This window comes from Protopterus annectens, chromosome 4.part0 (genome assembly GCF_019279795.1).
Source record: "Protopterus annectens isolate FY-2018-M chromosome 4.part0, PAN1.0, whole genome shotgun sequence".
Lineage (NCBI taxonomy): Eukaryota > Metazoa > Chordata > Ceratodontiformes > Protopteridae > Protopterus > Protopterus annectens.
In genome coordinates, this window is record NC_056733.1 from 230,472,076 (window position 1) to 230,496,091 (window position 24,016).

The 24,016-nt window shown below is 39.1% G+C and overlaps 1 protein-coding gene across 1 annotated transcript in view; it reads right to left on the reverse strand.

Annotated features, from left to right (window-relative positions):
• SUPT5H (SPT5 homolog, DSIF elongation factor subunit) overlaps nucleotides 1-24,016 on the reverse strand; it is a 1,344,557-nt gene that overhangs the window by 51,991 nt on the left and 1,268,550 nt on the right. Inside the window, exon 23 of the mRNA XM_044069729.1 lies at nucleotides 15,482-15,685. Within this exon, the coding sequence (XP_043925664.1) occupies nucleotides 15,482-15,685 (204 nt within the window). The remainder of the gene's footprint in view (nucleotides 1-15,481; nucleotides 15,686-24,016) is intronic.

The following is a 24,016-nucleotide window of genomic DNA, read 5'->3' on the forward strand; positions in this document are numbered from 1 at the left end:
TACAACGAAATCAACAAAAGAATGTCTTCACCAGAAGAAATTTTAAGTTTTGGAATGGCCCAGCCACAGCCCAGACCTAAATCCAATAGAAAATATGTGGGGTGACATGAAAAGGGCAGTGCACAAGAGATGCCCTTGCAATATGACAGATTTGGAGCACATTCACAAGGAAGAGTGGGCAAATATTGCCAAGTCAAGATGTGCCATGCTGACAGACGCCTACCCAAGAAGACTGAATGCTGCAATTAAATCAAAAGGTGCTTTAACAAAGTATTAGTTTAAGGGTGTGCACACTTATGCAACCAGCTTATTGTACGTTTTTTATTTTTTATATTTTTTCCCCTAACAGATTTGTTTTTCAATTAAATTGAACAAGCTATAGGTCACATTAAAGGTGGGAAAAGTTTTGAAATTATTTATTGTGGTCTCATTTTTTATATCACAAAAACCTGGCATTTTAACAGGGGTGTGTACACTTTTAATAACCACTGTACATATGTGTGTGTGTGTGTGTGTGTGTGAATGCTTATACGTGTGTGTGTGTACACACACATATATATATATATATATATATAAATAATTTGTTTACCGGGATAGTCCGACTGGATACATGTCCATTTTCAGCAGAGGCCCGGGGAGAAAAGTTCCAAAAAAAAAATACAACAAACGGTTACATTTTTACAGTTTAAAACACAAAATAAAACACAAATAAAAGGATTTTTACACAGATGTAAACAAACACAAAAACAGATAAATTATTACATTTTTACTCAGATGGAAAATTCTAGACTGTTTTTAAGAATTATAGGGTACTAAATGCCTAGTAGGCCAACCTGGTAGTAGATCCAAGAAGATCATAGGATTTATAAGTTAAGAAACAAAGTGTAGGCAGAAGTCCTCCATGCGCACACGAGTGATGGTTAGAGTTAGTCTGGATTAGGACAAGGACATAGCCATCGCTTTTTAAAGTACTGAAACAGACTTTTCTTGAACTGAGGTGGAGAGAGTTCAGATGTAAGATTAGCAGGAAGAGAATTCCAAGTTTTGCCAACAGAGTTAGCAAATAGAGGTTTACCATCTGTGTTGCTGGATTTGAGAGTTTTAACTAGTAATGTCTTTCAGATGAACAAAGTGCGCTAAGGTTACTGTAGGGGGTGATGAGGTTTTTAATTACAGGTGTATTATCTGGTTGGTACAGGATCTTGTGTGCAACTATTAGTTGGTTAACCTGAAGTAGGTTAGGCAGTTCAAGCCATCCTAGTAGATTTAGGTTATGATGGTGATGAGTTCTGTAGGCTACACTGGTAGCAAATCTAGCAATGTGATTGCAGCTGCTAGAAAGTTTATTAAGGTCAGTTTTGCTGAGGTTTGTAAACAGAGCGGAAGCATAGAGGAGGGTGGAGAGTAGATGTGTACGAGCAATTACAGTTCTGGCTATCGGCGTTAGGAAGGGCTTGATTCTATATAGTGAGCCAAGTTTTTTAACAGTTTTATTGATATGCAGATCAAACTTAAGGTTATTATCTATTATAACTCCTAACAGTTTTGGTTGAGGAATCTGGGGAAATAATGGTGCCATTGTTGGACTTTGATGTAAAAGTTTATAGGGGAAGACTTGTGAGTGGGGGAGAAAAACAGCAGTTTGGCTTTATTGGGATTTAACATGAGACGACGGTTAAGGAGCAAATTCTCAACTATGTTAAAGTATTTTGGGATAGAATCTGCAACTCTGTAGGTGAAGTGTTGGAGCATACTAAAGTGGAGTCATCCACATACTGAATGCATGTTGCATTTGGGATGACCTTATACAAATCACTGATGAAAATGGAAATTAATAGTGGACCTAGTATGGAGCCTTGGGGGTACTCAGAGGGTGATGGGTAAAAGGGTGAATAGTTTGCCATAGGACAGCCTGTTGTCTATCACTGGGATATGACTGAAACCACAGTGTTTATGAGTATTTGCTGGTTTACCATATCAAATGCTTTTGAAAGATAGCAGAGGAAAGTTTATTATTGTTTCGGTGTTGGTTAATGACGTTAGAGAAGGAGAGGAGGGCTGAGGTTGTACTATGGAATGGTCTAAAGCCACGTTGAGTGTTGGCTAAAAGATTATTATGGAAAAGATAGTTCAGGAGTTGATTGCGGATAATATATTATATATATTCTAAATAAATTATATTATATTTATATATTTATTTGTGTGTGTGCATTTAAGTGGTTCAAAAGTTATTCTCCCATCCTCAACAAAAAGACACTGTCTTCCTAGGATCACACTGACCTGACAAATCAAAGTAACTAGTAAAATATTTATAAGGGACATCATGTCATAATTAGAATTCAAGAACAAAATATTTTCATATTCTTGTCTGAACAAGGGCAGAGATGGTCACAGTCAAGGCACCTGTCGGGAATGTTCACTCACCCCAAATATCCAATGGGATGCAAACTAATCATAAGTCTAAAACTGTTATAATGCCCACTGGTTCAGGTATGCAGTTACTCAGGCAACAGATTCCAGTTACTGTCAAAAATAAAATCAGATGGCCTGACCATAAGTACTACATCCCCTAAAGTACTACTGAATTACAACAAACTGACTGACTTGAGTGACAATGTTGCTTGCAGTTTTTGACCCAAAATTCAGTAAATGGAGACTTCTCACAACTGAATACTAAACTGTAAATAATCAAATGCAACTCAAACTACCTCATACAAACCCTTTTAATTTTTAACTACATTCTTAAGCACCCATATTGCTTACTTTTCATGTAAATGTTTCCTGAAAACATTGCAGAACATGAAGATCTCTCCGAACACCATTATATTGGGTGACTTCAACTACCCAAACATTGACTGGAAGCACTACTCAAACCCCAGCACCTTAGCCCAAAGGTTCCTGGAAATTATAAACTCAAATGCTATGGAACAACTAGTCACCACTCCCAAAAGAGGGGACAACATACTAGACCTGATCATTACCAACATGGGGACTCTCTGCTCCACACCAGAAGTATATCCCCTCCATTGGTAAGATCAAACCATAAATTAATTTCACTGGATGTCCACATCCCGACCCCACCCCCAGCTCAGAAAACCACAGTGAAAAACTTCTCAAAAGCGAACTTCTCACTTCTCACAACCGAAGTGGAATCCTTCAAGGCTCCAGGGCCAGTGGAAACTATGGCCCAAACTGCAGAATCATATATAAACACATTCTACGGACATCTCCAGGAATGCATGGATCATGCTATCCCAAACAAAGCCAAGACCCAATCATCCAAAGGCAGGCGTCCAGTCTGGTGGACCCCTGCCATAAATAAACTGTACAACAGAAGGAGGAAGCTACTACATGATAGAGCAAAATCCCTAATAGGGAAGGCATCTCTGATCAGTACTAGCAAAAAATTACGATCCCTCATAAAATCCTCCAAGGCCAGCTTCGAGAGAAAAATTGCACAGGACACCAAAGACTATCATAAAGCTTTTTTCAGTTATGTTAGGAACCTGGGATGCAACTCCCAGACTTGTTCTGAGTTGATTCTAAATGACAAAAAATACATTGAACCCACAGACATCGCCAATATCCTGGCAGACAGGTTCAGTGCAAACCCCCCCCCCCCAAAAGAGCAAGTATCTATCCCGGCAGAGGGCGGCCTCCCAAACATCTCTGATGCTCAGGTGAAGGCTGCCCTCTCCAAAGCAAAAAACACTGCTTCCATGGGACCAGATGGCGTCCCAGGTTGCGTCCTACATGAGCTCCAAGAGGAACTAATCCCTGAAATAAAACAGCTATACAATCTCAGCCTCACTACAGGATATGTGCCCACAGAATGGCGTACAGCAACAGTGGCCCCACTCCACAAAGGTGGAGCCTCTACGGACCCTGGAAACTATTGCCCCATAAGCCTGACTAGCTTAGTCTGCAAGGCTATGGAGAGGATCATGGAGCTCATAAACAAAGACATTGGGGACCTACAGACACTAGATCCTACCCAGTTCGGCTTTGTCAAGGGCAGATCCTGCCTTTTCAACCTGGCTGACTTCGAAACGGTCACCAAAGCCATAGATGAAGGGAAGGTAGTCCACACAGCCTATCTGGACCTTGCAAAGGCATTTGACACAATACCCCACTCAGGCATCATAGATAAGCTATCCAGCTTAAATATAAACCCCTATGTCACAAGATGGGTCGCAAACTGGCTCAAAGACAGAACCCAGAGTGAGAGTTGCTGGAGCCATGTCAGACTCGAAACCAGTCACAAGTGGTGTCCCACAGGGTTCTGTCCTGGGACCACTCTTGTTCGGTATATACTTTTCCGAGGTACAGGCAAACGTGGAAGGACTATGACTCACCAAGTTTGCAGATGACTGCAAACTGGGCGCCATAATCGACTCCCCAGCTGACACAAACATCCTTCAAAAAGGTCTGAGAGAGACAGATAACTGGTGCCAGCGCCATGGTTTAAAGCTAAATGCCAAAAAATGTATAGTCATACCCTTTGGCAAAAACAATGTGCCCACAAATTACCACGTAGGCAGAAACCCATTAAGTACAAAGAAAGTTATTAAGGACCTGGGGACCCAAGTTGATAGCAATCTCTCCTTTGAAAACCACACTGCCAAAGTGGTTAGAAAGACCTTCTATATAGCCCACCTCATCATGAAGGGTTTCACATCTAGATCAAGAGAGGTAATCGTGCCCCTTTATTCATCCCTCATCAGGCCCATCATAGAATACAATGCCCCTTTTGGGATGTACCTTACCCGAAACCTGCAGCAATTAGAGAGACCCCAAAAGTATCTCACCAAGAGGATCAAGGGTCTCAAACAGATGCCATATGCTGCTCGGTTAAAAAAACTCCAGCTCTACTCAGTAGCATACCGCCTACTTCGAGGCGATCTATGCCTGACATACAAAGCTATGTCAAATCCAGGATTAATGGACATGCTCCACCTCAGTAAATCTAAATCCCTTAGAGCCACACGCTCGAGGGACTTGAACCTCAGCACAGAAACAAATGAAACTTGTTGGAGGGACAGGTTCATAACCTAGAGGCTACCTTCGCTCTGGAATAAAATTCCAGTTCATGTGAGGCAGAGCACCTCACTGAATCTCTTCAAGAAGAATCTCGATAGGTGGATTGGGGATCGTAGGTTTGTCCCAGGGATTACTCCCGTGTCACTATTAGACAGAGGCACAGTAAACTAAACCTTAAAAAGGGCACAGTATACTCAAATCAAGGGGTGGCGTAAGCCATACAGAATCAGGCTAGGCTTATAACTGCCCCAGGGCAGATAGCCTAGTATGAACCTATGAACCTAAATATGTTCTACAGTCTCCTTGACTACCATTTCACTGTTACCTTTCCAATGCTTTCTGACTTGACTGAACAAAAGAAACTTACTGAATATTAAATGTTGTTGCAAAACCTAGTTTAAAATTTCATACTATTTTATGCATTTGTCCTGCCAACTTACACTTCTGTTTTATGTTTATCGTACAGCTTAGTAGAAATTATGTTATGCTGTTACTGTGCTAAGTTATATTACATGTGCTAAGTATACTGTTTACTAAAATAAAGATCAGTTGTGAAAGAACTTACCATAACAAAAGGCGTTGTTCTCTTCTCTGTTGCAGTATTCTTTACATGAGGGAGTTGTCTGCCAAGGCGATGACCCAACGTCGGCCAGTACATCCAAGTCTTTTACTACCTTCCAAGTAAGTATTAAAGACTTCTGCTAATCCCACTCAAATTCTAGGTATTAGGCAACAGCTGCACTGACCAGTTAAAAAACAGATTTGAGCTCAGTCAAGTCAGCCAATACAATTTTACTCCCTGAAGCATCCCTTTGGCAAGGTGGAGCTCTCCCAGAATATTTCAAAAGAAGATTAACCTAGGCTACTTTTGCTGACAAGGAAGTGCATTCCAGGATACCTGTATCAGACTCCCACAGTTATTTCCCAAAGAAGGTGGCAGAAGTAATATCAAGATAAATAATGAGGCCAAGAAGCACTCAACTTTCAGCAATCCTCCAAGCAAAAAGAGGGTTAGAAGTTCTCCTGTCGAAGATGATATTGAAGACCAGGAGGTACCATGTTTATATGCAACACAACTGCTTTCTTTGTGGCAATCTCTGTTAACTTGTTCTTTGTATTCTTTTCAGTGAGTTACACAAAGCAATGTAGAAGCCAGTATGCCATACAAATTTTTCCTACTGAAGGTAACTAAGGCCACAGACTTAATGTTCAGAATGTAATGCTTGTAAAAGGAGCATTTACGGATCACTTATCATAAAGCAACAAATCTCTGAAATATGCATTTGATGCAGTTACAACAGCCATCCCTATATCCTGGGAACAGTGGGAGAGGAACAACAGAGTTTCAATGACTCAACAGGTAGCACACTTGCCTTTGATGATGTAGAAACCAGGTGTCTGGATTTATTTTCCAATACCAACACTGCAGTGTTACATAAGGATGGGGAAGCCTGCACCTCCAAGATAAACAAAACTTGAGATGTTAAAGTAAGGTCACATCTGCCTGAGTTGGTTGTAGCTCAGGTGGATATAAATGTTATCACAACATATACTGGGGGGGAGGATGAGAGTAGGGGACATTTATTCATAATTAATGCATTATAAATTTGGAATACATGTAAATATATTTATACACATACAAGCATTTAGAATTTAACAGTATGCTTTTTCATTATAATATAAAAAGTGAAAAAATAAACATGCCCACCTTTTCTGCCATAGCCATAATTGTGGTTTTGCTGCAATATTTTACACTTTTTACTTCTTGCTATGTAACTCTACATTGAGCCTTTGTATAAACCTTGTTTAAAAAGGATAAGTAAATTCCACTGATATCCTGGTCAACGTTCTCCTAATAAGTATGAGAATACCACTTTGGATTTCTCCTGAAAATAGGCTACATGCCTAGTGGGACAAAACTGGTTCATAAAATTAAAAAAAAAAGTTCTCTTTTCTTCTTGCTAATACCACTATCCATAAGACGTTCAGACATGATGTACTGGATAATATCCTATGTAAATACGGTTTCTAAACAAGATGAATGCATTAAGGAACAATTTCATAAGATTAATTGTTGTGCATAATGAAAACAAGAAATCTGTGTGTATAAAATGAAACTTCAGTTTAATTAACCAAAAGGACTTGCACTGGAAATCATTTGGAAGGTATATCTTGATGTAATATGTTATTAGTAAAAATGAAAAAAAAATGTTTCGAGGGACAGCCAGAGTGCATATATAAATATGCACTTTAGAGTTTTAAAAATGTTTGCCCTCTAAAAGGCAATATCCAAGAAACCAAGGACTTGCACCTTCTGGAAAAAAGATGGTTTTATTTTGAAGTATAATTTGTGGTGAATATCACATCGATTTTCCAAGAACCTGCTTTATCCTTTATATGGTTGTGGGGATGCCAGAGCCTACTCCTGCAAACAATGAGTACAAGGGTACCGAAACCCATTCTTGGCAGAGTGATAGCTCATCACAAAACACACAGTCCTGGCTCATTCACAAACTATATGTATACATCTATGGACATTTTAGAGAAACTTGCATGCACACAAATGGACATATACAGTCCACACACAAGGCACTCCAGATGAATGAAGCCCAACCCTTCTTACTACAAGTTATTCCAAAATTAAAAAAATAAAGTTCACAGGATGCTTGCAGACTAGCTCTGGTAGCACTAACCATGGCAGAGACACAAACAGCAGCTTTGCACAACACAGTCATGCAGGACAGTACTTGAAAACCTCTTCTGCTTTACTGTATTAGCTGGAGAAAAAGGAAAACTGATTTTAAGATTCATAGGTTGACTGTGCAACCAGCTTTGAAAATAATTCAAGTTTCAAAAAGCGACAATGTGTCTTGACGTAAAGTGAAATAATGTGTCTGCATTATGAAACATAAGGTTATGTTAAAGCTCTAAGAAACAGCTTTCCAAGCTAAAAATTTAAGCCAAATGTTCATATAGTAGAAGTATCAAAAATACCAAAACAAAGTTCAAGTTCCAGTTCTAGTCAGAAATCTGGACACTCCTGATTGACAATTTAAGTTTTCTAAAACACATGTATTTTTGGCCTTCATACTCTAACAATAAGATCGATCCTCCCTCTTTTTACTCATTTTCCCCCAGTGATTAAGTATAACCACACTGTTAACTGCAGCAAGTCTAAGCCTTGATGAACAGTCATCTACATGTGGTGTGGATTTTTTTTTTTTTAATTATCTTGCTCTGCCTATAGGCCTACCCGATGACAAGTGTGCAGAGATGTCAAAGTGGACAGTGTGTGCATATTAATCCCAACTAAATGCAAACACCCAGACTCTTACAATGCAGCTGAGTTGCTAGTGTGTTCCCATTTCAATTACCATGTCTGCCACTGCCTCCCTATCTACATTGTGAGCTGTACACCTAGATTAAACCCCTTCCTATGTCTCTAGACAAAGAAGTTGTCAAAACTGCTGCCCACTCCTTCCTCTCACTTAGGCTCCTTAGAGACCAATTAAATCTGCTGCCCACTCCTTCCTCTCACCTAGGCTCCCTAGAGACCAATTCAATCAATATAACTGATAGTTTAATGTGGATCATCTCCTTGAGTGAGGAACACACCACATCCACTTGGAAAACTGGTTTACCATAAACCGGTTCACAGAAGTCAATTACTGATTACAAACGAGCTTTCACTTAATGAAACAAGCCTGCCTTCGAAGAAGACAGAAAATATAACACAACGTAAGTTATTCTGGCAAACAAAGGACCAGTGCCCCTAAATGATGTCCACAAGGTAAAGTATTTATAGTTGTAAGAAAAAATTGGACCTAGGACTTCTCTTCCAAGCTGCCAGTAAGACTTGTGAAATTACCACTGACATGCAGTATCAGGTTAGTCACTTACCTAGCATCCAAGAATAAAAAGCTCAGTTATTTATGTGTTTAATGAACCAAGGGAACCAAACTGCTTTAGTATTATGCCAGGATTCCTCAGAGTGCAAGAAACAGGTGGAGTGCAGTTAGGCATAACAGCCGAAGAATAAGAAACAAAATTTATTTAAATTATCAATACATGCTAATAACAATTTCAAATCTTTTTTTGGATATAAAATTAATGTAGGTAAAAAAAAAAATAAAAAAGGCTATAGACATAAATTACGTACCCACATACCAACTGGTTCAGCAATATCTATACTTATGGGGACCTGATAAAAGTATTTAGAAGTATGGATTAAAAAGACTTCTTTTATGGCAGCTAACAATTTGTGGGAAGACACTGAACAAAAGACAACACAAAGGCTGAAAAACTGGAAGCTCTTGTTTATTGATATGGACAGTAAGATACAAGCAGTAAAATGTTTTTAGCCCCTTTAACTTTATATACGGGTCAGGCATATTTTTTATCAACCGCAGCAGTAGTAATGGACAATAATAAAGAGCTGAAGGAATCTATCTGGGCGGGGAACAGGGAATGAGCTAAGTGGGATAATTTGATTCTTCCTAAAGAATAAGGTGGCTTAGGACTGACTACCTGATTTGAAGGAATATTTTAGAGCTACACAGTTAAGGCTCATATACATAACACAAACAGAAGTTTAAAATTCAAATGGAAAGGACTGATGAATGGTGACTTCTTGCTTTGAGAATTCTTGTGTAATTATGCATGCCTAACTATACTACCTCTGTAGCCAAATCAGTCATTTCCCTTTTAATTTCTGAACCCATCTAACTTGACCTTAGGATCAACAAACTATGCAATTCTGCTATGCTATCTACCTTGAGTGGGTGCTGTGCAGTACACCAGTTTTTTCTGTAATTTCTTTTTTTTCTACTAAATTGGCTAATTAGCTAACACAATGATCTACTGGCTGTCCTATTCACATAAACAAGCTGACCTTATGGCCCATTGGCTGCAAGACATTCATCCTTGTAAGGTAAATATACTAAACCACCTTAATGAGCAATTATTCTGAAGTCATGTTTAAGTGAACAGGGGAGCCAAAGTGATTCACCATATGGTGCAAGGCAGTAGACTCGGACAGACATTTCTGTTTTGTAAATGCTACCTGCCACTTGCATCTAAATTGGTTCTGTGTAACCTTGCTTCACACAGATTTGCCAGAACTGATCACAACTTCATTCTTCAGATGGATTCTGTTACAACTTGTGTATGTCAACAGTTCATCTAACAAATGGTGTGTTTAAATGGCTCTCATGTTTTTTTTTTTTTTTTGATTTTTCTGTACTGTATCTTGCAGCTGTTTTTATCTGGACATTTTCCACACTGCTTCCCTATTACTACATTCCACTTGTGTTAACTCCAACACTGCCACCTCCCGTGACATGTAATGACAGTCAAGATCCACAGAAAGAGAAATCTAAGTGTACCACCTCTGTGGATTGTAAAAGAAACCTCCTTATTTTGACTGGGTGTGACCTATCAGAAACTAGCATTTTTCTGCTAGACACGTCGCGGTTTCTGAATTTCAGTTGCACTGCCATTATACTGAAGTCGTGAAGGCTGCAGCTGAAAAAAAAATAAGTTACTTTATGTCTGAAAAATTAACGATTTCTGGCTTGGAATAACAATAACTTATTTCGTAAATCTGCCAAGCAGCATGTTACACTTCTTAGGTATGTTTATTTCTTCCTACATCTTCAACAGCTACCATTACATTACTTTTCATTACTTTTTTGCACATATGTTTTCCTAATGATACTAAGTGTTGCTCTTACATTCTGTACTCAAAGTTCAAAACAATTCAACTGTTTCAGCAGTTGTGAATGAAATCAACATCTGCAATTGCAACTGTATCCATCAAGTATGGTGGTGCTGCTGGTGTATGCATGCTAAGTATAAACTTGTCAATAAAGTGACCAAAGTCATCACTAATGGCTTTGATTTGCCTCTCTACTTACAAAGATTACTGCTCTAACCTAATATTCTGGAAGTAATTATTAAATGTCTGTGACGCCCCTGCACTGGCCCATTAATCAAGGAGCCTCAAACCTCACCACTAGCACCAGTGAGGGATGCACACATTAGGAGGTTGCCAAGTACGCACACAGTAAAGTACTATTTCCCTTAAGAGCACACAGAGATCACAGTCAGTCTGGGGCTGGTCTCCCCTCTTTCTCCAGATCCCCAATAAGACTCCCCACTGGCACAGCTATAAGGTTAAGATCTCAGCAGAGTGGCCAAGCTAAGACCTCCAGCACCCTCTCTGTCCAACCAGTACTTTGTGTCCCTGCCCAAGTAGCTGACACACACATACACACACACACACACACACAGATTTGACTTGTATACAAACCCACAGACACTTTTAGGGAAGGCTGGCACAGGTTTACTAGCTATGCCCCCTTCTGCCTAGACTATAAGGTAGTTATCACTGCCAGCAGCCAGCTCTTAACTACTTTTAAGGCCCTTACCAAAGAGTGCCCAATCTTACTGTGTAATGTTACTATTACCCACATGGTAAGTGTGACTCAGGCCTAGGCTATTTAGGAGTGGCCTATACAGTGTCACCAAATAAATACACAAGTACTGTAAGAGTATAAATATCTCTAAACAAACCAGCCACAATAAAAATTATAAATATATTTAACAATAAATAGTAAAAGAACAGGACAATACTCAATAACTCAACATAGTGTCTATAGAGTTCAGAATCACAGGAAATATGATAAAACAACATTGCAGGACAGTCTCAAATGAATACAGAAAACATTTAAACTAATCTTTACTATATTCCTAGCTATCTCTAAAAGAAATACTATACCTAAATCTTACTTACACAGCAACACGTAGGGAGAGAAGTGCTGAATGAATGTTTCTATGTCCAAGACAAGATACAAAATGCACAGCCTCTGAGAAAGTTCCCAAATTAATATCAAAACATTACTGCTGGGTCAGATGGATGACATCACTCTGTCACCTGCCTTCAGTTCTCAGGCTAACAGAAACCAACATCTATGTGTCAAAAATACTTCTCTCTCACATGTGCAGCTACTAGGAAGTAACAGAGCAATAAAAAACACTATATTTGAAACCTAACAATTATTTCTGTTTCAAAACAATAGGAAAACCCATACCTCTAGACATTGTTCTGCTTGCTGCACTGAAACTAACTTTTTTATAGCACATCGTAAAGCACTTAATTTCAACTTATTTTCTTAAACGTTTGTAAGTTAACTCTGTATGTTCCAGCTTCTACCATTAAAACATACATTTGCACAGGCATATAGCTTACATCCATTTCTGTTCTTTCCCAGTAGGGTACACTGTGGTTACATTCTTGAAGCTCAGTTGTTGTTGCCGTTTGTCTTTCGGCTTTTCCTGGTTAGGGGTTGCCACAGCAGAACTCCAGTCTGCTAATGACTGGCAGTTGCTTTTTATGGTGTGGAGTTGCCAGCCCGATACCCAACCTTCAACGAAGGCACGCCCATTCAACGCATGTCTTTCGAACCCCCACTCGACCACGGGGAGGACATGCAGACTCCACACAGAAGGCACTCCCAACCCAAGCCGAGTATTGAATGGGAGAACCTCTTGCTGTAAGGCAACAACGCCACTGCTGCACCACCGCGGAACACTCTTGAAGCTCAGTACATAACATATAGTTGTCTTACATTTGTAAGACAAGCATATGAATTATATCACTATTCACAAATGACATATGATTTACAAAATTCCAAACAGCTGGGCTGGCAGTGTCATATCTCTATAATAATCATATTAATATTTCAAGATACATACAATTATTTATAAAATTCCAGATAGCTGGACTGGCAATTTTTCCCTGGTGTCACAATGTCTTTCATCTGACATTTATTTTATTCTGTGTTTCCCAAACATCTCTGCAGACATTAATTTACACCGCCTTTCACCTGCCTCTAGTCACAAAAGCTGTGGCTGCCATTCCACGACTAAGAAGCCAAGTTATTTTCCTTTGTTTATTCGAAAAGTCTTCAGTAACTGGGCAGCCAGGAGTTCACCCTTGTACCACCTTCAAAATCCAATTTTCCTTCACTTCTGTTTTGATTACTTTGATCATTATGACTGCTTTCAGACAGACAGAAGTCTGTTAACTCTGTCTTTCCCACACCCATAGGTCATTTCTTTTATTCATACCCCCTCACATCACTTCCTTATTTATTTTTCTTTCTCCAGCCATTCACCAATTCTCTCTCTTTCCTCATCCTGTCAATCATCTCCATTCTAAACATGCTACTCAAGATACAGTAAACAGAACCGTGGGCCATATTCACAAAAAAATCTAGTTTCCCAATTACTACAATAAATGAAAATAGCATAGTTAATATATTACCATGACTCCTCTGCTCTGTTGGCAAAAAGGTCAAAAGCACATTTTTTTTGTTTCAGATTATCGGAGTTCCGACTAGTGATACAGGTGAGGTGGGAACTGTGAGGCAACTATCAGTTTTGCCCACCTTGTCGGAGGAAGCAAAGTTTAGTCTATGGAAAGGACCTTGATCTGTTTGATTAATCTGTGGTATGTAGAACCTCAGACTTAAAGCTGTGTGTCAAAACATGCATGTGTACATTGTCTTCAAGCAGCTGCAGAAGTAGAACAGTGGTGCTGGGATGTAGGCAATAAATAAAAAAGCCCTCTTATACTATGGATGATGATACCACTCTCGGCATCCAACTCACCACTAAAGAGTGGGAAATGGCCAATGAGTTCTTGCTCTAAAGAGGATCAAATAGGTCAACTGGATTTATTCAAAGTAACAGAAATAAAACAGAAAAGTTATGCACTAGAACATTAATTCATATCAAAGGAATAGTCCAAATATAACACTTATGAAATGAAGCTCAGAAAGAAATATATAAACATTCTAACTATGAAAAAAACTATAAAAAATTAAAGCACCTAAAATACAGTCATAAAAAGAAAGGGAACTTGTAAATGAATAAATCATCTCTCTATTAATATTCCCCTTCACCCTTTAAGCTGTAGCCTTTTTCTTAAAAGCCTGAATGTCAGCCAGCAAAGGTTCATCAATTGGATGGCTGAGAAGGAAGCCTGATAGTTATACTGAGCAGGCATGCAAAAAATACCCTGTCACCAAACATGACTAGACACAGCTCTCTAGCATTAAGAACAGAAACCTGGATGAAACAACACAACATTAACCATCAATGAATCTTACAGAACAGTTATGCTTTCCAAAGAAAAAAAGACCTGGTATGTAAACAGGTGATCGGGCCAAAATGGATAATGTGCTAACACCTTATACAAAACAAACTCAAAATCACTACTGGTCTAACAAGTATTGTGCTCACCTCAACCATCAACCATTGTTAACACCCTGTACTTCATATTACAACTTATGACAACAAAACTTTATACTAATGGTAGGGATACCCTGGGGAGAATCCATATAATGGTGCAACAAAAATATGAAAAAGTCAAATGTCCATGGTGGGTGCCTGGAAAACCATCTGTCCTGAAGGTCTCGCTTGTTTCACCCTGAGACCTAGATGATCTCACTATCTGCCTCCAAAGGGTAGGCATGGAGACAGTAGAAAGAGATCTTATGATTATGGGTGAGCAAGGCAATATTTCACTTGACCCTAGTTCCTTTGTTTTTTTTTTTGTTTTTTTTTTGGTAATTTTCCATTTTTCTTGTCATTTTTTTTTTCTAAGATGACTTTTTCTTAGGAATATTAGACCCTCCAACTGGTGGACTTCTCCTGCTGGTGCCACTACTTTTATTTACTTTTTTTTCTGCATGTGTTTAAGGAAGGCCTTCACATTTTATGATTACTAATGTAGCAGTTTTTTTTTAATTACAAATCAGATGGAATTCGCAAACAGAAACATTGTGGTTTGGTCCCTAAAGCAAAATAGGCACAACAGAACAAATGTAGGCAAACTCTGTCTAACACAGGCACACTGGGCGACACTGATTGATAGTACTCTGACTGCTCAATGCAGTAAATTGAAGACTGTGCAGGCCCCACAACCTTGATATCTTAAGTTTTACTGCATCTGCATAGTAGGGAAAAGACTTGCCATACACAAGGGAAACCCAAACATTTCTGGAAGTAGAAGAGTGTCTAGATGCCCATCTGTGTCATGGCTCTCAAACATTATGAATGAAACTTCAGCACTTACCCTTATGATTAACATCTCTACAAATATGCAGATTAGCTTTCATGACAAAGGTGCCAACGACACAATGAAACATTCTCTGAAATGCTTGGGGGGGGGGGGGAAGACGCAGACCTTTTATTCCATGGAATAATACCACATTAAACAATCTGACCAATACTTCCCTGAACTGAACATGTGCATGCTGTGTCTGACGTTAGAATTACAGAAGGAATGCATTTAAACTTTTACAATTCAGACAGAATCAAAACTATTAGAACTTTGGAATGAAATCTGCTTTGTTTTAATCTTATGCATACTTACTGTCACATTGCGTATAACTCCAGTCCGGCCCACAACTTGGCCATCACTATATGTGTCTCTAACAGTGATTAAAATATCTGTTGTGACCCAGTCACTTGATGTCTGATCGATTCCGGATCCTGGAGTATGTGGATTATACGCACCAGGAGATGGAGCACCAGGTGTCATTGGACTATAACCAACAGGACTAGGACTTGGACTGGCCTAAACAATGAAAAGGAATGTAAGAGACATCACGTCTTGGCAGTTACTCTTAACAGCTAATGGAGAACAGTCAAATTAAGCACAAAACTCATGAATTGTAACCGTATGAGTTGCACTCACCTTAACAGCTGAAGTTTGAGTAATACTAATATCCCAAACGAAGAACTCCATAAATATGGCTGTAAGCAAAGTTGGAGGCAGATATCAAACCTTCCAGACTTTTTAGTAGTTAGACAACTCTTTGGGTGCATGGGTGCAACAGTACCCCACAGCTGTTAGATGATTCTAAGTTATAAAAAGAAAACTGCACACCCAATAATATGCCTTGGTAGTAAGCAGTGGCATACAGAGTTACGCTACCAAAAAATAATCTTGGGGAGTAAGGATTGCCATAGCAGCCTCAAAACACAAAGTAAAAATAAAACCATATGAAAGCTAAAGGAGCCTTGAAATGGAAAGTAAACCTGGAAAACATGTGTTTATACATTTCAGTAAATGTACTCAAGGTGCATCCAATAAGTACTAAATGCAGCTCAACAAAATACACCTGTAGGAAAGTAAACAACAATCTATGGGTAAACTTAACCATGACAAAACAAGCCCACTAACAAAAATATATGTAACTGGTACAGAGTAACTACACAGACACAGCTATAAGACCAATAATGTGTACAACTCGGGATGGAGTGAGAAGGGATGGAGGGAGTCTACCTTGCAGGAAAAACTTTTCAAACATACAGTTGCATTGCATTTTCTCAATCAAAAGCATTAAGTTCATAATAAAGATCACTGATGTAAGAATCTATAAAACGACAGAAAAATAAATCTTGTTCCGTCTTTCTGGACTATTTAGAAAATGTGTGAAAAGATGTCAGTGTCAAATACCTTCTTGAAACAGGATGCAGTGCAACTATATATCTGGTGGATTAAGCCATGACCTCTCCAGTTAAAATCCTGTTACCTTTATCATAATACAATTGGGCTAACTAAACGTCTCTTGACCCACTTTCCTTCATAAAAACACAGGAAATGATTTGTTTGTGTAAAAGGGTTAGATCTCCAAATGTCAAATAAATGACATGCATATCCATGTAATGCAAATTTTATTTCATTTTCTTGCTTAAGAAAAGCAGCTGAAAAGCCTGGTTCTGGGATACCTCAAAAACTATTTTTGGCAAGAATAAGGGCAATTTTTCCTTAACGGCACCTTGTTCTTACACTGCAGGGCTCTTTACATCATTAATGTTTGCAGGTCAGAAATCCTTCAGGCTGAAACTGCTTTTAAGACGAGTAATCAATATCTGATGCCTCAAGTGGCCAGAAAGGCTCTAAAGGAGGAAACCAAGTACACTGTTTAGCCACATAACTGAAGATCCAAGCAAGTGCTGTTTTTTTTTTTTTTTTTGTACATCTTAAATGACAAATCCCCTTTCAAGATGTTAATAGGAATTAGAAAAGTGTTACCTGGAGAATCATATATAAAGTGCAGCTTGTCAGTTAATAGGTCAGGCCAGTAATGAACAAAGAACTTGGGCAATGAAACTTAAAACTCTGGGAAAACAACAGATTCTAAGGTCTTTATTTTCATAACAATGAAAGTATTTGGTCCATTCAGATAAGTGTTTGTATGCCTTACGATTTGTTCTTTTAGTGACCCTCAAGAAAGGAAAGCACCTCTGGTAAAAAGTACTGTTCTTTGGAAGGAATCTTCAATCAACCAAGCTGTTACATTCAGGGACATGCAACAAGTGGTACTAGAAGAACCTCCAAATCCTGGGACATAAGCCTGAACCCAAAGTTGCAATGGCAACAAAGTGGAGCTAGAAGAGACAGGTCTGCTTTCTTCTCTTACACACTGTTAACATCACTTGTCAGAAAACTCTGTGTAAATGTCACTTTAATGTGTAAGGAACCTTTCCTAATTTTCCGCAAAGATAGGGTTACTCTCCGTACTAACCCCTCCTTTATGCCTCATGTGGTGTCTGAGCTTTCCCTAAATCAGGCAACAAATCTTTATGTTTTCTTCCCATCTCTCCCCAGAATAAAGTTGAGATTTTACGACATTCCTTAGATGTGCAAAGGCACCTGACATTTTCATTGTGAAAAACCAAATCTTACAGGAAATCAGACAAGCTGTTTGCATCCTTTGCAAATGGTAAAGAGAGGAAACATGAACAAATCATTGCAAAACAGAACACAAACTGTACTGTAACCGTAATGGAAGGCCAGCACTAAACAGTACCAAGAGCACATTCAACAAGGGCTACTGCTAATATTACTGCCATTCTGAAGGGATTTTCTACTCAGAACATACTGGAGGGAGAAACTTGGACCTCTACCTACAACTTTTTCAGGCACTACAATCTAGGGGCTATGCCTAGGGCCAGAGCAGGCCTTGCTTCTGCCATCTTCCAGAGCTTGATTTCACACGGACCAGCTTTAGGTCAGCCCCTTAACTTTCTAGAACTCTGAGTATGTTTCCAAGAGTCATTACTGTAACAGTGAACTACAAAGAACATAGTACAATTGTTTTAGTTGCCTGACATATATATAGATGTTATGGTAACTTTACTGTTACAGTGCTAATTCTCTCCAACCTAACCACTTCTGCTTTATGCCTAGGTTTGGGGATGGTACCTTTCCTTTTGCTACTCCTATCCCTTGTGGACCCCTCCCCACTTCTCATACTCCACCTGATGTAGTCTAGGGACAAATTTAGGTAGGCCATGTTCCAGTTACCCTGGAAAGAGATGAGATAAAACAGACTGTGGCAAGAAAGAACCAAAGATGGCATCAACTGATAACCCTTTATACTACCAATGTCTTGATGATGGAGGGCAAATTCCTTGGTATTCATGCTTCTGAAGGGCAAGAAATCCCATGTCCTCCAAATAGTTACAAGACAACATCCAGCACATAATTAACAGTTCTTCACAGTCACCTCTTTGTCAAATATAATGTAATCACCAACAGCATTTTGTATTAAGAAAGGGAATCAACACAAGCCTTTTCTGTTAATTCAGTGGAATATCCAACTGTGAAGTAGTGGAAGGTTTTCTGCATGTCTCACTGCATGGTCTTCCGAGACTGAGCCTGAATCAGACATTCATCCTGGTAAGGCATATATGAACCTTCTGAAGCTACAGCTGGGAAAACATTAAATGAAGAAATTTGGTAAACAAAACAGGTGCAGCAGAAAAACAAATGTCAGGTAAGTGTCACTCCCCTTCGAAGAGCTAAAGATTACTAGGCTGTATAGCCTTTGTGACTTGATAGGACTCTCAGATGTATTTTGCACCAAAGGATACCAAATCAAGCATTCCATATAAAGAGCAAGTGTGTGAGCTGTCAATATCCTGAATGAAGCTGTTGTGGTTTGCCAGATCATGAAAAGGCTTCTACCATTCATTCATTTTTTTGGTGCCAGTTAAAGCCTTGAATGAAAAGTTGAAATTGACAAACACCAACCACAAACTAAAATCCACAATAAAAAGCAGCAGAACCAAGAAATGGCAACTAATCCAACTTTATTTATTAAAACAACCACAATTAGTGCTTTTGTCTGTAATAAACAAACCTCATCAGAAGAGACTCACTTGAACTGTCCACCATGTTTAAAACATACCCCATCATCATGTGACTTCCAATGTATCACATTTAAAGAACCCACACACAATTATAAGCATTGTAAAATACATCATATAATACTAACAGAACCACTTTAAAACATACTTAAAGATGAAAAAAATGCCCAAGTCATTGAAGTAATTACTGACAAAAATCTACACATGTAAAAACACTCATCTCTGAGAAGCTTTACGCTTTAAAACTGGATGAACAGATATCAACTCATTTAAGCGGGGACTCTCACTTGCATTACATTTCAATTGCCACAGCAGTTCCTTTTTGTCCAAATGCAACCCCAAAGGACCACCCCTTGGATTTTCAATCAACTTCTCCAAAACAACGAATTTAAAACAATGTGTAGGATGCAACTTAGTGTGCCTAGCCAAAGCATTTGTTTCTTGTGCTTTAGAAATGGCATACACATGTTCCCTTATCCTTTTAATGCCCTTTCAGCCCTGCCCACATAAAAAGCGGTGCAAGACTCGCATAGGGCTGCATACACCACTCTCTTTGTATTACATTTATAATTACCCTGCATTTGATGCATCTTTCCATTGATAACAAATGCCTGGGTACATTTTATATAAGGGCAGGCTCTACAAAACCCACATCTTTTTATGGTAAAATCTTGACTGTCTGAGGAAGAATTACCAGGCATTTCCAGGAAATCTTTTAAGTTTTTACCTCTCCTGGAGATTACTGTTGGCTTGTCTCCTAACTTGCTAGCCAGCTCATGATCTTCCCTAATAATTACCCAATTTTGCAGGATTCTTCTTCTAACCTCTGCTTGGTCTACAGAAAAAGTGGTGATAACAGAACTCTTGTACATATCAATCACAGCCGAAACAGTTCCATTTATTTGAGTCATTACTTCAGGTTCCACATTAAATGATGACCCCCCCCCCCCCAGCCTACTTGGGGTGTCAACTGTGGCTTTAAAACAGGCACATATACATTGTTCTTTTAATCATGACTTCATCTACAGATGAATCAACAAAGGTTTCAGGATATCCACATCCTAAAAACATGGAGTTTAACAAAAAACATTCTTCCACAAAGTCTTCATATGATGATGTCATTTGTGCGGTCCGAAACAACTGTCCTTTTAAAACTGCCTTTTTTTTGCTGGAGAGGGTGATAACTTTCAGAATGTAAAAAATTTGAATAAGCAGGCTTCCTATATATTTTAGGCACCAAACGCCCATTTGTGTCCTTTCTAAAAGCCACATCCAGATATGCAATGGCTTGGTCAATTACTTCAAAAGAAAATTTTAGAAAACCAGTACAGCTGTTGTTATATTCATTGAAACTCAAAATTGTCTCCTGGTGCCCTGTCCATATGAGAAAAATGTCATCCTGGTACGTAGTTGTACATGGTCCAGGATTCTTTAAAGCTGCTGTTAAACAAAAAATTCTCCTCCCAAGTAGACAAAACCGCTTTGTCATACATGACCCCACAAGCTGCACCCATGCCCATACCTTTTGTTTGTAGAAAAAAATGTTTTTCAAAAAAATATGTAGCTATTTTACAAAAACAGTTCCATAAGATCACAAAGCAAGTTAATATTATCTTGATCCAAATCTGAATGAAAATGTAAAAATTCTGCAAACCAGTCCAAATACTCTGCAATAGGTGTCAAAAAATGAGATGCACATGGCCTATAGTATAATTTACTCTTCCCTGTTTGACATGTATATGCAGGGTCAAATTAAGAAGGAAGAATATACAAGTATTTGTGTATAAAAGAGGCGGTTATGCCCACAATATGTGGAGTCCCTAAGCTCCACAAGGACATAGTTAATCCACCATTTCATCCAACTGTGGGTGCCAGGAATTCCACCATGTCAGCTATTGGAAAGTACTTGGACTTTAAGGTGAAACCATATGTTCAAGCGGCAAAACACCTGGTAAAAGATTCTTGGCAATTTTTGCAGATGTGTAATGAGGTGGGGACAGTTACTCATGGCCTCTGTTACCACTGACATAAAAGATCTGTATTCGGTTATCCCACATAATGTGGGATCGGAATGTTTTGCAGAATTTTTACATTTTTATTCAGATTTGGATCAAGATAAAACTAACCTGCTTTGTGATCTTATGGAACTGGTTTTGCAGAATAACTACATATTTTTTGAAAACCATTTTTCTTTCTGCAAACAAAAGGTGTGGCCATGGGTACAGCTTGTGGGGTTATCTATGTCAACACGGTTATGACTACTTGGGAGGAGAAATTTTTGTTTAACAGCAGCTTCAAAGAATCCTGGACCATGCACACTAGGTACCAGGATGACATTTTTCTCATATGGACAGGAGACAATTTCGAGTTTCAAGGAATACATCAACAGCTGTACTGGTTTTATAAATTTTTGTTTGAACTGAATGATCAAGCCATTGTGTATCTGGATGTGGCACTTAGAAAGGACTCCAATGGGTGTTTGTTGTCTAAAATATATAGGAAGCCCAGATATTCAATTTTGTTTTTATATTTTGAAAGTTATCACCCTGTCTAGTAGAAAAAGGCAGTTTTAAAAGGAAAGTTAATTCAGGCAGCACAAATGACATCATCATATGGAACGCATTATCATAGAACTTATAAATAAAGACATTGGCAACCTTCAAACACTGGACCCCACCCAGTTTGGGTTCGTGAAGGTCCAATCTCGTCTCCTGAACCTGACTGACTTCTTCAAATCAGTCTCCAGAGCTGTGGACGAGGGTAAGGTGGTCCACACAGCCTATCTGGACTTCGCCAAGGCCTTCGACACCATCACCCACTCTGGAATCCTAGATAAACTTACTAAGCTGGGCATAAATCCCTATGTCACTCGATGGGTTGCCAACTGGCTTACTGACAGAACCCAGACTGTAAAAGTAGCCGATTCCAAATCCAGCTCCAGACAAGTGACAAGTGGACAAGTGGAGAATCTCAGGGTTCAGTCCTGGGACAGCTGTTGTTTGGCATCTACTTCTCTGAAGTACAGACCAACACTAAGGGACTCTGGCTAACAAAGTTCACAGATGACTGCAAACTGGTAGCCATTACTGAATCCCCAAATTATGTGGATTACAAAAAAGGCATTACAGAAACAGATGCTTGGTGCCAGAGCCATGGACTCGAGTTTAATGCCAACAAATGTACAGTTATCCCCTTTGGGAAAAAACATGTACCCATGAATTACCACATAGGTGGCAGTACACTAAACACCAAAAGTGTGATGAGAGACTTAGGGACACATCGCCACAACAGTCAGGAAATCCTTCTATGTGGCACATCTCATCACTAAGTGCTTTTCATCCAGAAAAAAGGAGATCATTGTCCCACTGTACTCATCCCTCATTAGACCCATTATAGAGTACAATGCCCAGTTTGGCATGTACCTCACAAGACATCTGCAACAGCTGGAAAGGCAGAAGAAATACCTCACTAAAAGAATCACAGGCCTAAAGCAGATACCATATGCTGACCATCTAAAAAAAACTCCAACTATACTCTGTGGCATATCGTCTACTCAGAGGAGATCTCTACTTAACATACAAACCCATATCAAACCCTGAGCTGTTGAACATGCTCCACTTAAAGAAATCCCAATCCCTCAGAGCCACACGCTCCAGGGATCTAAACCTTGTCATCACAATGAACAAAATATGCTGGAGAGATAGGTTCCTGACCTTGAGACTCCCCATACTCTGGAACAGACTGCCCATACAATGTCAAGCAGAGCGCCTTCTTGGCCCTCTTAAAAAAGAACCTTAACAATTGGATGGGAGATGGGAAATTCACCCTGGTGATCATGTCAGTCGCTCTGCTAGACAGGGGTCCAGGGAAGTAAATACTGTGGGAAGAAATATCCAAGGAATTGTTATGGCTAGGCTTGTATAGGCCCTAGGGCCGATAGCCTAGTACCAACCTATGAATCTATGACTTTGTGGAAGAATGTATTTTGTTAAAATCCATGTTTTTGAGATGTGGATATCCTGAAGCCTTTACTGATTCATCCATAGATAAAGTCTTGATTCAAAGACAGAACAATGTATATGTGCCTATTTTAAAGCCACAGTTGACACCCCCAAGAAGGGGTGGGGGCATCATTTAATGGGGGGCCTGAAGTAATGACCCAAATAAGTGGAACTTTTTCGGCTCCAACTGATAGGTACAAGAGTTCTTTTATCACCTCTTTTTCTGTAGACCAAGCAGCGGTTAGAAGAATAATCATGAAAAATTGGGTAATTATTAGAGAAGATTATGAGCTGGCTAGCAAGTTAGGAGACAAGCCAACAATAATCTTCAGGAGAGGTAAAAACTTAATGCCTGTTAATTCTTCCTCAGACAATCAAGATGTTACCAAGAAAAGATGTGGGCTTTGCCTGCCCCTATATAAAATGTACCCAGGCATTTGCTATCAATGGGAAGATGTATCAAATGCAGAATAATTATAACTGTAATACAAAAAGAGTGGTGTATGCAGCCCTATGTGAGTCTTGCACCGCTTTTTATGTGGGCAGGACTGAAAGGGCGTTAAAAGATAGGATAAGGGAACATGTGTATGCCACTTCTAAAGCACAAGAAACAAATGTTTGGCTAGGCGCACTAAACTGCACCCTACATATTGCTGTAAATTCGATGTTTTGAAGAAGATGATTGAAAATCCAAGGGGTGGTCCTTTGAGGTTGCATTTGGACAAAAAGGAACTGATGTGGAAATT